Source organism: Chamaea fasciata, unplaced genomic scaffold (assembly GCF_029207755.1).
Source record: "Chamaea fasciata isolate MVZ Bird 193981 ecotype frontalis unplaced genomic scaffold, bChaFas1.0.hap1 SCAF_2, whole genome shotgun sequence".
NCBI lineage: Eukaryota > Metazoa > Chordata > Aves > Passeriformes > Sylviidae > Chamaea > Chamaea fasciata.
Genome location: NW_027094087.1, coordinates 115917670 through 115931926, shown reverse-complemented (window position 1 = coordinate 115931926; position 14257 = coordinate 115917670). Strand labels below are relative to the sequence as shown.

Here is a 14257-nt window from a genome sequence, read left to right as displayed (position 1 = left end):
AGTCCCCATTGATCTGTGTTTATACAGATAAAGATACAGGACAGATAAAGATACAGGTACCGGGACAGATACAGGTACAGTGACTGGTACAGGGACAGACACAAGTACAGGTACAGATCCAGGTACACATATAGATACAGATGCAGCTGTGGGTGGGTGCAAACCATGGCAATCCCTCGTGCTACCATCACCTAAACGCTGACGCTTGAAGCATCATTTTAGCAAACCACTCCTGCTCCTGACTCTCAGTGTTTATTTCTCACGTACGAGTTCTGAAGCTTAAACAAGTGTTCTGAAGTGAAGAGCCTTCCCTGTGCTCACAGTGGGGCTTGGTTTTCCCTTCCTGTCATTGGCTTTAGAGGCAGGAAAAAAGGGAATTAGGACAGACAACTATGGGGAATTCTTTGGACAGAGGAGCAGCGTCCTTTTTGGAAGAAGAGTTCGAGATATGCAAACCTGGGACTGGCAGAGACATCAGGTCTTCCACAAGAGTCCAAAGTAAAACCTGTTTTCAGTTTCATTATCAAAGGAATCCTGGGATCTTTCGCAGGAGACCTCTGCTAAAATTCCCAGGTTTCAAACAGATTATTCAGATCAGAATTAACACCACCACCCCTACAAATTCAGAATATTCCCTGTTAAAGCCCCTTGTACCCGAGGGTCTCCTTAGTGCCAGCCATCCCAGGAACATGATGGATGTCTGGGACACAGAGGGTGCTGGAAGTGTCTGTACCTACCCTGTGCACTCTAAATGGTCTCACTTCTCACTCCCCAGATCTTCCAGAAACCACTGATGGAGTCTGAGCTGGTCACAGAAAAAGAAGTCGCCATGATTTTTGTGAACTGGAAGGAGCTGATTATGTGCAATATAAAACTACTGAAGTAAGTTGGGTTTTTTTCCCTCCCTATACTTCAAAAACAGAACCCTGGGCCTCTCCCCCTGCTTCTCCTTTCATCTGCATGAAAATATTTGCCAATATTAGACAAATCCTAACCAGAAGGGCCACGTGTTTCTCCTTGCGGGGAGAAGCAGACCGGGGCCAGTGTTTGCTGTGAGCTCTTGAGAAGAACCCAGCAGCTCTCTGCCATTCGCACTCGCTTTGCTCCTGTGCTCTGGAAGGCAAATCCTGAAGAGCAGGGTTTGCCGAGGCTTCCCACAGGGCAGGACTTTCCCTGCCTGCTTCCAAAGGATTTGTGCCCGGAGCATCCCTCTCCAAGGTGCTGCTGCCCCAAATCACTGCGGTGAGACCATTGCCAGGGAAACAGAGTGACTTAAACCTTCACCTGGATAAGCAAAAGCATTAATGAAGTTATTTGGTTTCCCTGCTGAGCTGCTAATTTTCACTGAACCCCCAGGGATTTCACAGCTTTGAAATAATCTCCTTTTGTTTTTATGTACAATGGATTTGAAAATGACCCACGAGTTGAAAAGTTGCGATGGTGACAGGACAAATGACAAGGAAAGTTTCCTTAGGGAACCAGGCTAAAAACTCAAAGGGATGGAGTTTTGCCCTCCCTCCCTCCCTCATCAGTAAGTCTCTTTCTAAACCAACAGAAAAGGAGATTACCCTCCTTTCTCCCGCCTCTGATCTGGCATTGCGATAAAATCGAGCAGCAGCTGGATGCCCAGGAGAGGGGAAGGTGCTGGCTGAGGGCGCAGCCTGGGTTGCTGAAATCTTGTGGCTGATGCATTTATCGTTCTCCGGGTTTGCACGACGACTAAGAACCCGGCCCTTTATTCCATAACTGAGGAGTGGCTCTTTGTCCAACCCCGTGCCCTGCTCCTGCTCAGGGCCCTGCGCGTGAGGAAGAAGATGTCTGGGGAGAAGATGCCAGTGAAGATGATTGGGGACATCCTGACAGCGCAGCTGCCCCACATGCAGCCCTACATCAGGTTCTGCAGCTGCCAGCTCAACGGGGCTGCCCTCATCCAGCAGAAAACGGACGAAGTGCCCGAGTTCAAGGAGTTTGTCAAGGTGAGAGTCGGGGGTGCCCAGGCTGGGATTCCACAAGGAGCTCTGCTGCTGTTGTTGTGATCTCGGAGCAGATTTAGCTGAGGATCGGTGCTCATCAACAATCCCAGGGTGGGATTACCGGGGGGGTCTGGGCAGATGATGCCTGTGGGTCCCTCCAGCTCAGGACATTCCATGATTCCGTGAAGAACAACAGCCATGAAGTCACTGCTGCTCTCACTCAGCAGCTTCTGAGTGGTTTCTCTCTCCCTTTGACACTGAGCCCACAAAAAGGTCCATGTGCCTTTTTAGGGATTTAAATCCAGTTATAAAATCCTCCAGGCTCCCCAAAATACACTTTGCACATCTTGAGAAACTATAAAAGGGAGAATTCTCTGAATTCAGCTCCCACTGCTCAGTGTCCACGGCACAGCTGGGGCTGGAGCGTGTCCAGGGCAGGGCAGGGAGCTGGGGAAGGGGCTGGAGCCCCAGGAGGGGCTGAGGGAGCTGGGCAAGGGGCTGAGCCTGGAGAAAAGGAGGCTCAGGGGGGACCTGGTGGCTCTGCACAAGTCCCTGCCAGGAGGGGCAGGGAAAGGAGGAGAGGAAATGGCCTCAAATTGCACCAGGGGAGGCTCAGGGTGGAGATTGGGCAAGGAAATTTCCCTGGCACAGTGCTCAGGCCTTGGGATGAGCTGCCCAGGGAGGGTTGGAGTCACTGTGTGTGGGAGTGTTCAGGAGGAGTCTGGAGGTGGCCCTTGGGGACAGGGGTTGGGTGGTGCTGGGGTGGCACTGGGTGATCCTGAAAGGCTCCTCCAGTTGTGATAATTCTGGGATTCTTGCCCGGACAAGGCAGGTGAAGAATTGTAAAAAGCACAAGGAGTTCTCCTGCTGATGTTGTGATCTCAGAGCAGAGTTAGCTGAGGACTGGCGCTCATTTACTGCCTTCCCTTTTCCTTCCTTGGAGCAGCTCATTTTTCAGGGTTCAAACCACCTGACTAACCAGATTTTTACCTCTCCAATGTTTCAGAGGTTAGCAATGGATCCTCGCTGTAAAGGAATGCCACTATCAAGTTTTCTACTAAAGCCTATGCAACGGGTAACCAGATACCCACTAATAATTAAAAATGTACGTTCCTCTGCACACGTGACGGGTTTGGTGCTGCTTTGCTTACACCTTGATTTCAGGGTTGGTTCCTTATTTGTGTCAGGCTTTGTCACTGTCAGGTTTCTGATGTGCTGGGGAATGTGGGGTGTCCTTTAATACTCAATTCCAGTAGAGAAAATGGGATCGTTCCTTGGGATTTGGGGAAATTACTTGATGCTGAGCCTGGATTGCTGCAGGAGGATTTACAGCCCTTTCCCAACTTCCATTTGTTGCTTAACCCTTCCCGTCCCAAATAACACCGTGGAACACGGCCCAAGGCTCTCACGGGGAATCATGGACTGGATGTTGGCATTTGAGGGATTCCTTCATTTCTGCATTTGGCTGCAATGCATGTGCTCCTGTCAGAGGAGCCAGCAGTGCAAAGGCTGTGCAGGCAGACCTGCAATCCAGCTCTTCCCAAACCCTGTTGGTCTCCTGGTGGAATTCTCCCCCGAGCCTTTTTTTTTCTTTTTTTTTCCCCCCCTTGAAAAAGCAAAAAGATTTCAATTAAAGAAGAAAATAATACAAAACAAAAGAGCAAAAGCTGTGCACCGTGTAGGGCCAGGTCCCATACACCTCCTACAACGCGCTGAGACTCTTCGTCCTCTTCCTGAAGTATTGAATGATTTAGGTGGGTTTTGGTTTTGGTTTTTTTTCGGCAAACAGCCCAATAGAAACGAGCTGCATTTCTGAGGAACAGCTAAAAAGACCTCTCAGTGTTTTTGTCTTGGCATTGAGCCAGTTCCTGCCAGGAGAGAGCATAGAAAATTTTAGTGTTTTCCCCTTAAAAGGTGAGACTGGAACCTTTTCCCTTATATAGAAAACATCCACCTGGTCATGGGGTGGGTGCAGTGCCACAGCCTCCCATTCCTCACGTCTGTCCAGGAGGAAAATAATCGTGGGATGTACTGGAAGCGTGGGGCTGGCGGAGCAGCTGAGCCGGGCTGGCAGGAGGGCTGAGGCTGGGCTTTGTTTGTGTGCAGATCATTGAGAACACCCCCGAGAACCACCCTGACCACAGCCACCTGAAACACGCCCTGGAGAAGGCGGAGGAGCTCTGCTCGCAGGTGCGAAGGAACGCGGTTCGCTCCCTTGGGATAGAATTTGAAAAGACATTCAATAGAGGGTCTTTCATGTGGCCTGTGACATTTAATATTGCCTTGGATAAAAAAGACAACAGGAGACAGAAATAAAGCAAAGGGATTAAAAAAAAAAAGAAAAATTACGGCGGGGTGCTTGGCATTCAGCCAAGAGCACCCTTATTTTCTCGGAAACACCCTTTAAATACTTTTTTTCTATTGCATCAACCTGTTGCATATTCACAGACCATTATGCATTATTTAAACATTCCTTTGAGTTTAGGTGTTCCTCTGCTTGGTTTTGGCCTTTGGCTTGTCTTCGTGCCGTCCTGTAGATTAAATCAATGTATTTTATTCCTCCTCGTGGTTCCATCCTGTTGTTTTTACCCTCCCTGATAACGGAGAGTCAAGAAATTCTTCCTTTGGGGCTCTGGTTCCTGTCACTGTTGTCTTCATCCAGACAGGGCAATCCACAAATGTGAGGAATCACCTAATTACCTTCACCATTCTCCGAGTCAGTGGCATGAATTAAAGCATTTTCACATCACACAGCCTCCATTTTAACATTATGCTATGGCCTAAGATATATATTTATCACACTGCTACTTCCAAGTTTTGTTAGCAGCAGAAATAAAAACTGTCTCCATACTGCAAAGCTATTCCCAACATTACACAGAGAGCCTTCAGCCCAATATTTGCCAAGAGCCGACTTGATTGGTGGAATTCTGGAAGCTTAGGTTTAAGATTTTGGTATACAGTAATATATGTGAAGCAATGTGGAGGATTCCGGGCGTTGTCTGGGTCCTTCTTCTTCCTTTTTCTTCACGGGTTTGAGTGATTTTCTGTAATTGGGTGAAGAAGGTCTGCATTGCGGGCCTTGGGTGGTCTTTATTGGGTCAGAAATATAAATAATTGAGGTGTCACCTCGTTATTGGGTAATTATCACTTAAATAACCTTGGGAAGAGTTAGAAGCTCTCCGTTTCACCTCTGTTCTCTAACCTGCCAGTCAGAGCTCACGGCTGGGGAGTCTGTAATTAGATAAGAACTAATAAACATCCAAGTCCGAACAGGAATGTGCATTTCTCGTGTGTCGATCCCGACCTTGGCAGAGAGAAAAGGAAGCCAGAACCCCACGGGATGATGTGTTTCTAAGGTGTGTTTGTGCCCCAGGTGAACGAGGGCGTGCGGGAGAAGGAGAACTCGGACAGGCTGGAGTGGATCCAGGCCCACGTGCAGTGCGAGGGGCTCTCCGAGGTAACGGCGCCCGGCCCCGCCCCGCCCGCGGGCCCCGTGCTGGGGACACGGGGACGGCCGCAGCACACCTGCCCTGTGCCACCTGTGCCACCACGGCCGGCCTGTGCCCACCTGTGCCCACACCCTGCCTGTGCCCACACCTGCCCTGTGCCACCTGTGCCACCGCGGCCGGCCTGTGCCCACCTGTGCCCAGCACCCAGCCTGTGCCCACCTGTGCCCACACCTGCCCTGTGCCACCTGTGCCACCACGGCCGGCCTGTGCCCACCTGTCCCCAGCACACTGCCTGTGCCCACACCTGCCCTGTCACCAGCACCCTGCCTGTGCCCACCTGTCCCCAGCACCTGCCCTGTCCCCACACTCTGCCTGTCCCCAGGACCGTCCCAGTCCCCATCACCCAGCCCTGACCCCACACCCAGCCCTGTCCCCAGCTGTCCCCAGCAATGTCCCTGGCCCCAGCTGTCCCCAGCACTGTCCCTGTCCCCATCACCCAGCCCTGTCCCCAGCACTGTCCCTGTCCCCAGCACTGTCCCCAGCACTGACCCTGGCCCCAGCTGTCCCCAGCACTGTCCCTGTCCCCAGCACTGTCCCCAGCACTGACCCTGTCCCCAGCTGTCCCCAGCACTGTCCCTGTCCCCAGCCCCAGCCCTGTCCCCAGCACTGTCCCTGTCCCCAGCTGTCCCCAGCACTGTCCCTGTCCCCATCACCCAGCCCTGTCCCCAGCACTGTCCCTGTCCCCATCACCCAGCCCTGTCCCCAGCACTGTCCCTGTCCCCAGCACTGTCCCCAGCACTGACCCTGTCCCCAGCTGTCCCCAGCACTGTCCCTGTCCCCAGCACTGTCCCCAGCACTGACCCTGTCCCCAGCTGTCCCCAGCACTGTCCCTGTCCCCAGCCCCAGCCCTGTCCCCAGCACTGTCCCTGTCCCCAGCTGTCCCCAGCACTGTCCCTGTCCCCATCACCCAGCCCTGTCCCCAGCACTGTCCCTGTCCCCAGCACTGTCCCCAGCACTGTCCCTGTCCCCATCACCCAGCCCTGTCCCCAGCACTGTCCCTGTCCCCAGCACTGTCCCCAGCACTGTCCCTGTCCCCAGCTGTCCCCAGCACTGTCCCTGACCCCACACCCAGCCCTGTCCCCAGCTGTCCCCAGCAATGTCCCTGTCCCCAGCTGTCCCCAGCACTGTCCCTGTCCCCAGCCCCAGCCCTGTCCCCAGCTGTCCCCAGCTCCCTGCCCTCCTGCACGCCGTCCTGTTCCTGCCCCCTCGGGGTAAATCCTGCCTGGTTGCCTGGCTCCGGGCCACTCGCAGGTTCAACGCTGCAATTTGCAACCACAACTTCCCAGCTCTTTGTGGTACAGTGGTTTTGGGACTGCTGTGTCCCGCTCCAAAGCTGTACCCGCAAAAATTTGTGGAAGCCTGGGAATTAGCTGGGCTAAGTTTTGATCTGGCCCAGGTAATTCTGGTGCCAGGTATCACGAGGGGAGGGAGATCCCCGTGACCCCAAGCCCAGCTTGGCTGGGTTGCGCGTGGCTAATAAATGAGATGGGGCTGATGGATAGCTCAGAGATCCGATTTAATGCATCTGAGCACAGGCAGCATCCGAAACCCAGGGGCGTGGTCAGCCTGGCATTTTATAGGGTTTTACCTGGGCAGGTGTCCAAACTTGGTTACAGGGGCTTGACCTTATAAGTCTAAGGTCTTGAACCAACGGGGCTTTACTCTTTTAGCATCTTCCTAATGTCCCACCTCCCAAGCTCCCAGGTTTATTCCCTCTCTGTAGGGAACCTGGGCTAACTTTTGATCTTTCCCAGGTAATTCCCAGGCTTCCACAAATATTTAGAAATCTTTTCTGCAATAAAGCTCTGTATACATTTGAAAGCTCAAGAACACTGATCAAGTCTCTGGAGACTTTACAGAGAGAATCCCTGCCTCTCGTGCTGTGTTATTTTTTTACGGTTACGTGAGAAGTTTCTAGAAATTCTGTGTTTGTATGCCCTGCTAAAGGAGGGAAGATATTCTGCTGGCCTCCCTATTGTTGGTGGAGGTAACAGAGGCAGACAGATCACAACTTGATTTTCAAACTATGCACCATTCTAGAAGGTAAAAAAAAAACCAAAACCAACGAGCACGGGTTGGTTCGTAAAGTAGAAAACTTGCATTTCACCTGAGGAAGGCTGACTGCTCTGGGAGAAGGATGTGTGTGCCTATGTCAGCACATTCAGCCCCAGAAGAGCAGATGCACAGCCTGACAGAGCCTCCCTGCCAGCCGTGGCAGGGAACAGCTCAGCCTCTCTCTGTTTTCTCTCCAAGGGGCTTCCAGCCTGCCAAAGAGCCCCTCCAGACCAGGGTGGTGAGAGCTGTGCCACCCCCTGATGAAAACAAACCTGAAAATGGCACTTCAGGCGAGGGCAAGGCTCTGCTGATCCCTGGCAAGCCCTGGCTGAGTCTGGGATTGTGCCGGTCCCAGTGGTCAGCAGCTGTAACCCAGGGTATCGTGGCCCTCTGGGATCCTTTGGGCTGAAATCCCGACGCAATTCCCAGTGCAGCCCTGTGGAGAGGCCGTTTGCAGAGCTGCTGCTCATCCAGGACAGGTGGCCCGGCTCAGCCCCACTCGTGCCGGTGCATGCGTGTGCCCAGAGGGGCAGAGGTGCTTTCGGCTTCCCCCCTGCCTGCCCTGTGACCCGTGGGTGCCTTCAGGGGGGCTCTGAGGGAGCCTTTGTGGCTTGCGCCGCTTGCTGTGCTCGACGCATGGCTCGTCGTCCCCGTGCCACAGAGTGGAACCAGGACTCAAAACTCTATCTGGTCTCTTGCAGGGCAGCCCCGATTGTTTCACTTTATACAGTGCGTTGTTGTTCTTCTTCTACTTTTCGCAGCAACTCGTTTTTAATTCAGTTACAAACTGCTTGGGACCGCGCAAGTTCCTGCACAGCGGGAAGCTCTATAAAGCCAAGAGTAACAAGGAGCTGTATGGTTTTCTCTTCAACGACTTCCTCCTCCTCACTCAGATCATTAAACCTCTTGGCTCTTCGGGCACGGACAAGGTCTTCAGCCCCAAGTCCAACCTGCAGTACAAAATGTACAAAACTGTAAGTGCTGCTGCGGCACGGGGATGGGGACGGGGCTCAGGAGCTCCGTTCTGGGGGTGCGGGCAAGAGCCTTCCTAGAGGAGAGGTTTGAAAGCTTTGGGGTTAGGGGCCGATGGCAGGAAGGGTGGCTGTGTGCTCTAGTGAGATAAGAAAAGATGCTTTTGAGGTTTTGCTTCAATAAAACTCTTCCACGAGGTTCGAGGGAGCGGAGGGAGAGCAGCATTCACTGCTCTCTGGGGGAGGAAACTCTGCTGTGCTTGGCTCTCTCCAGGAGGGTTTCCAGGCTATGCAGGCGCCTCTGTCTTTGTCAGCTTTTAAATTTTTCTGCAGAAAGATGGGAGGCAGAGGGGAGGGGGGGGAAGAGAGAACTTGGGGCACGGAATAAACCTGCTGTGAGCTGATGTGTGCTGAATGCCCCCGTGCAGACTCTGCAGTCCAACCCCAGCTCTGCTGATGTTTTGCAGCCCATTTTCCTCAACGAGGTACTGGTAAAATTACCCACAGACCCTTCTGGAGATGAGCCCATCTTCCACATCTCCCACATCGACAGAGTCTACACGCTGCGGGCCGAAAGCATTAACGAAAGGTAAGCGCCTCTTGTGGGCCTTTGAAAAGTCTGGTGAATGTAGGATGGGAACGGTTGTGATGGAAACTTGCAGAGCACTCTGCAAGGTGAGTGTTTTACAAGAGGGGAAGATTCCTTCTTGGGAATATGGCGATCTGAACAGGAGGGAGAAATAATGACGTTTCCTGAATTCCAGCTGGACCGGTGATGAAACGGCTGAGGGTGGATGTTTAGGCTGCATTTCACATTTTATGGTAATGTGGAGATCAGCAAAAGATGCAATTCTGTCTTCTGCCGTTACCTGGGACAGTGGAAGGTGTCCCTGCCCATGGCAGGGAGTGGAACTGCATGAGCTTTGGGATGCCTCCCAGCCCAAACCATGGATGTGCTGTGGAGCAGCAGCTCTTCATCTGGGGTTCCGAAATTGATCCACAGCGTCCAGACTCTCCCATGTTTCCTTGACTCAGGCTCCCTTGTATGTCACAGCGAGGTCACTTAGTAGCCCTTGTGCCACCCTTTTTCTCTGTCAACCTTCCCCCTCAGCCTCCCTCAGGCACAGGCTGGGACTGTTGGGGTCAGGAGCTGTGATCCATGTGGGTCCCTTCCAGCTCAGGAGGGAGGTCCTGTGATTCTAAAGCATGAAATGATTTCCCAGAAGGGCCCATTCCCCTCCTGTGCACTCCCCAAGTTACCCTTCTAAAGTCCTGAGGGTCAGAAGAATTGGGTAGGCAATCTCAGGGACCAAGGACAGCAGCCGTGCCAGCAGCACCGGTGTCTTGAACCTCCTGGCTCCAAGAAGTCGGTTTATTTCGGGAAAACAAAGGGCTGGGTGAGAGCAAACCTGTTCTTTAGACCTTTTGCTTTCTCACCAAGCATCTCCTGCTCCGCGTTCTCTTGAGCTTTCCTTGTGTGCTGGGGTTTGGTGCCTTGGGATGGTTACATTCTGCAGGTGCTGTGAATTCCACTAAGATCCCTTGCAGGCAGACAGCTGTGGGACGGCCGAGCTGGGATGAGGCCAGAGCCTTGGCTGGGAAGGAGGGACAGCTTTACTTCTGTCTGCTCCAGCAGGGAAAAACAGAAATGGCATTTTTGCAACTGTTTTTTTTTTTTTTTCTCCTTTCCTTCCGAAGGACTGCCTGGGTTCAGAAGATCAAAGCTGCTTCAGAACTTTACATAGAGACTGAAAAGAAGAAGAGGGAAAAGGCCTACTTAGGTACAGCACAAGATGGGGGGGGTCTCATCTCTTGTGGAAAAGCCCCTGGGCAGGAAAAGCCCTTGGTGACATTTCCCTCTGCTCTTCTGTCCCACCGCAGTTCGCTCTCAGAGGGCAACAGGCATCGGGAGGCTGATGGTGAATGTTGTCGAAGGCATTGAACTAAAACCCTGCAGGTCCCACGGTGAGTGCCTTGCCTTCCCTTGCTCCATCAGGAAGACATTCCCTAACTCCGCAGGGCTTCTGTCCCAGACGTGATTTTGTTACCTGACGTGGCTTTAATGAGGGTAAAAGAGGCAGAGGTGAATTTGCGCAGCTGAGCCGTGCTCCTGCAGTTGTCGTCCTGCAGGAGGCTTTTGTTTCAGACTGGGTTTCCGGCACACAAGCCATAAAGTCCTGAAGGGAAGAGTGGAGGGTGCTCATCACCCTGCAGAGCGGAGCATTCACTGTGATATTCCTGTGGCCCATTGCAGAGGCAGTGAGGCAGAGCCTGGGATGGGGCCAGAGCCTGGGATGGGGCCAGAGCCTGGGATGGGGCCAGAGCCTGGGATGGGACCAGAGCCTGGTGTGGCCAAGGTCCTTCCCAGCTCAGCTGGCTGTCAGAGCAGAAGGAAGCTCAGGAGCAGCATCACACAGCTAAAAAATCCCCCCTCTCGTTTCTGCGTGTCCCCATCTCCCCAGGAAAGAGCAACCCCTACTGCGAGGTGACCATGGGCTCCCAGTGCCACATCACCAAGACCATCCAGGACACCCTCAACCCCAAGTGGAATTCCAACTGCCAGTTCTTCATCAAGGACCTGGAGCAGGACGTGCTGTGCATCACGGTGTTCGAGCGGGACCAGTTCTCCCCGGATGGTGCGTACGGGGCTGCCCCTGCCTGGGGCGTTTGCAAAGCTCTCTTTTGAGGAGCAGCACTCCTGCTGAGGGAAATCAGAGGGAACGGGCTGGGCTGGGAGATGATCTTTGAAGATATCCCAGATTTGACCCTCTTTGCATATTTAGGAGTCAGCTTCCCCTCGCTCCACCACCTCAGTATCGGCGCGAAAGGGGCGCGGCTCCCTCTGGGTTTTGAGAGTTGCTTTTCTTGTGCAGTTGACAACGACCAAAGTGTGGTTTGTAATTCTGCTGTGAGTCCAGAAAGCTCTGGATGCTGCGTGCACATGGAAGGGTTCAGGCAGGAGGAAGAGAAATGACTTTGAGTTCCTGTCATATGCAGTAACAGTAGCAAAAATGAGCCCAGGATTCCAAACTCAATGGAATCGTGGAGCAGTTTGGCTTAGAGAGGACCTCAAAGATCATCCACTTCCAACCCCTTCCATGGGCAGGGACGTCTTCCACTATCCCACACTGCTCCAAGCCCCATCCAGAGTGGCCTTGAACACTTCCAGGGATGGGGCAGCCTCCCTCATTCTTAATTCATAAGCTGGACTAAACCTGTGGAGCATTACAGGGGGTTCTTTGGAGTCACAATCTCTCCGGCAGTGTTTGGTTAGGACTGGTGCCGGCTCACTGACCTCACTGCTGGGCTGATGCCCCGCTTGGCTCTGTCATCTCCAGCAGGTTCGCTCTCAGCTTTAACTGTTCAGCAGCTTTTGGCCTTCTGCTAACATATCATAAAATCAAGAGGTCCCTGAAGCGGGGCAGCTGTGAATTCCGTAGTGGGTTTTTCCACTCGTGGGCCCGTTTACTTTTAATGCTGCTGCTGTTTAACATGGCCTGGCTAAATCCCCTTTTGTGCAGCCTGGCAGCCTTTGGCCCCCTTCAAACGCACAACTAGAGCTGGCCCGAAGGCTTGTTTTCTCTTTTGCTGTGTGTGGGGTTTTTTTTTTCACCTTCCCTGAGCACGCCGTGTTCTTGCCTTGCAGACTTTTTGGGCAGGACAGAGATCCGTGTGGCAGACATCAAGAAGGACCAGGGTTCCAAGGGACCAGTTACGAAGTGTCTCCTTCTGCACGAAGTCCCCACGGGGGAGATCGTGGTGCGCCTGGACCTGCAGCTGTTCGATGAGCCGTAGGAGAGAGGGGCCAGATGTGGGAATTCAGCCCGAGTTCGCTGCAGGAGGCGTCCGCAGAAGCCGTCACCGAGTCCTCGCTTGGCGTGGCACGAAACCGCCGCTCGCCCTTCGCCCGTCAGAGGGTTATCAAAGCAAACAGGAGCATCTTTGTGCCTTGATAATTCTCACTGAACACACGAATCCCAGTCTGGGGAGGAGATCTCCCTCAATCTCTCTGTGTGGGGACTCGGCGTTGGTTTCCTGGGCTGGCGAAACAACCCCGTTGTTGTTCCTGCCGGCAAACCACGCGGGCGGCCGTGCTTGCTCCGGTTGCCCTGCTCTTCCATTCCCATGGCGGAGGCAGCGCGGGTGTGTTTTGGAGGCTTTCTGAGGGGTTTTCCCCCTTCAGCAGTTCTGTGCCTATTGCTCAGCAGAGTGGTGCGTAAATGTGAGTGAATGGAAGAAGCAGTTCCGCAGCAAGGAGATCTTTGAAGATCTTCGTGACGGTACTGCAAAGACTTAGAAAATAAAATAGTCTATATCTATAAACAGAGAAGATTCTATTAACATACCACCTCATGACTCCGTGTCGCCCCTGAAGGTAAAAGATGTCCAGGCCTTCTGCACAGAGATGAGCTGCACTCCAGGAGAGTCCAGCCCTCGGTCCCTTTGGAAGTTGCTGTTGTCACAACGGGGCAGAGAGCCGAGGGTGAGGCGCAGAGCTCTGCGAGCGTCACTGCAGTGGGGAAGAAGAAACAATCGTGGCTGCAGCTCAGTTCCGGCCTGCAGAGCCTGGCGTGCAGAGCGGGGAGCTGAGCCCTGCTCACCTGTGTGAGACCAGGAGCGCCGGAGTTGGGGGCAGCCCCGTCCCGCAGCTCCCCCGGGGCGGGTGCTGGATGTCACCCGAGAGCTGGTGGTGGTGCAGAGAACCCAAAGCCATCCAGGGGAACGCCAGGGCTCTCCATCCCTTTCACTCCGTGGATAACAACGTCCAGGCCCGCATCCCAGTTCGGCAAAGCTCCCGGCTCCAGGCGGGCACCGAGGTCTGCTCCCCCTCAGGCGCACGTGGCAGTGCCCTGCTGAGCCGGGGGCACAAAAGATCCCTGAGAGTCAAATTCCTCTTTGTTCTGCTCGGATTCCTTTCGTCCATGCCCTGCCGCACATCCACTGGTATTTTTGTAAGGACTTCATTGCGGATGGGAGGTGCCAGCCCGTGTCATTTCGCATGTGAAACGTTCTCGTGGAGCTGTTGTTAGGTTTTGGTGTTCCTTGCATGTCCTTTCAGTACTGGTTCCCACCTCTCCTGTGTCGGCGGTGTTCTCTAGCACTCCAAGTCTTATTGGTTTCCATTAGGAAATTAGGATATATCCATAACAGGTAGGTAGATCAGTATGGTAATAAGTGTAAACTGTGCTGGGAAGTGTCTGTGTATTATAAATTTCCTAAAAGACCACTGTAATGTTTCAAGCAATGGGAAGGAAAAAAAAAAATAAAAATAATAATGTATGTTGGAGGGACAACAAAGTTTACATTTCATACTTTTCAGAATCGCTTTATTATTTATTTATTGAAGATAGTGTAGAATTTTGTATCAGAAATGACAGACATACTTATGTATTTTTTGAAACAAAACAGAGATGCACACTTTAGTTAGAAACTTTCAACTGACCACATTTTAGGGGGAGTGTGACTTCCTAGGCATGCATTTGTTTACCACTAACTGGCTGAAAACACGATTAAGAGAACTTTAAGTTTCTATTTTTCAATGTTGTTGAGAAAATCGTTTCAATTAAAATATGTAAATAGTACTAAACCCCATGCTTTCCTAATTCCATATCAATACATTTTATTAAATATAATGTATATGAAAATACACATTGTTGTGGTAGGATAAAAAAAAGTGATAAAATCTATTACTGGAGTACCATTAAATGTCATTGTCTAACCTTTTACTGCCGTCCTAATTTTCCTCGGT

At 52.4% G+C, this 14257-nt stretch overlaps 1 protein-coding gene across 2 annotated transcripts in view; it reads left to right on the top strand.

The window, feature by feature from the left end:
- Positions 1–14232, top strand: part of ITSN1 (intersectin 1) — a 104849-nt gene extending 90617 nt beyond the window's left edge. For both annotated transcript variants that reach the window (XM_066177201.1, XM_066177200.1), the window contains 11 exons: positions 776–882; positions 1793–1976; positions 2980–3078; positions 4080–4163; positions 5347–5430; positions 8299–8511; positions 8976–9097; positions 10207–10289; positions 10390–10473; positions 10971–11144; positions 12155–14232. In XM_066177201.1, the coding sequence (XP_066033298.1) occupies positions 776–882; positions 1793–1976; positions 2980–3078; positions 4080–4163; positions 5347–5430; positions 8299–8511; positions 8976–9097; positions 10207–10289; positions 10390–10473; positions 10971–11144; positions 12155–12303 (1383 nt within the window). In that variant the 3' untranslated portion in view covers positions 12304–14232. The remainder of the gene's footprint in view (positions 1–775; positions 883–1792; positions 1977–2979; positions 3079–4079; positions 4164–5346; positions 5431–8298; positions 8512–8975; positions 9098–10206; positions 10290–10389; positions 10474–10970; positions 11145–12154) is intronic.
- The last annotated feature ends 25 nt before the right edge of the window (positions 14233–14257 follow it).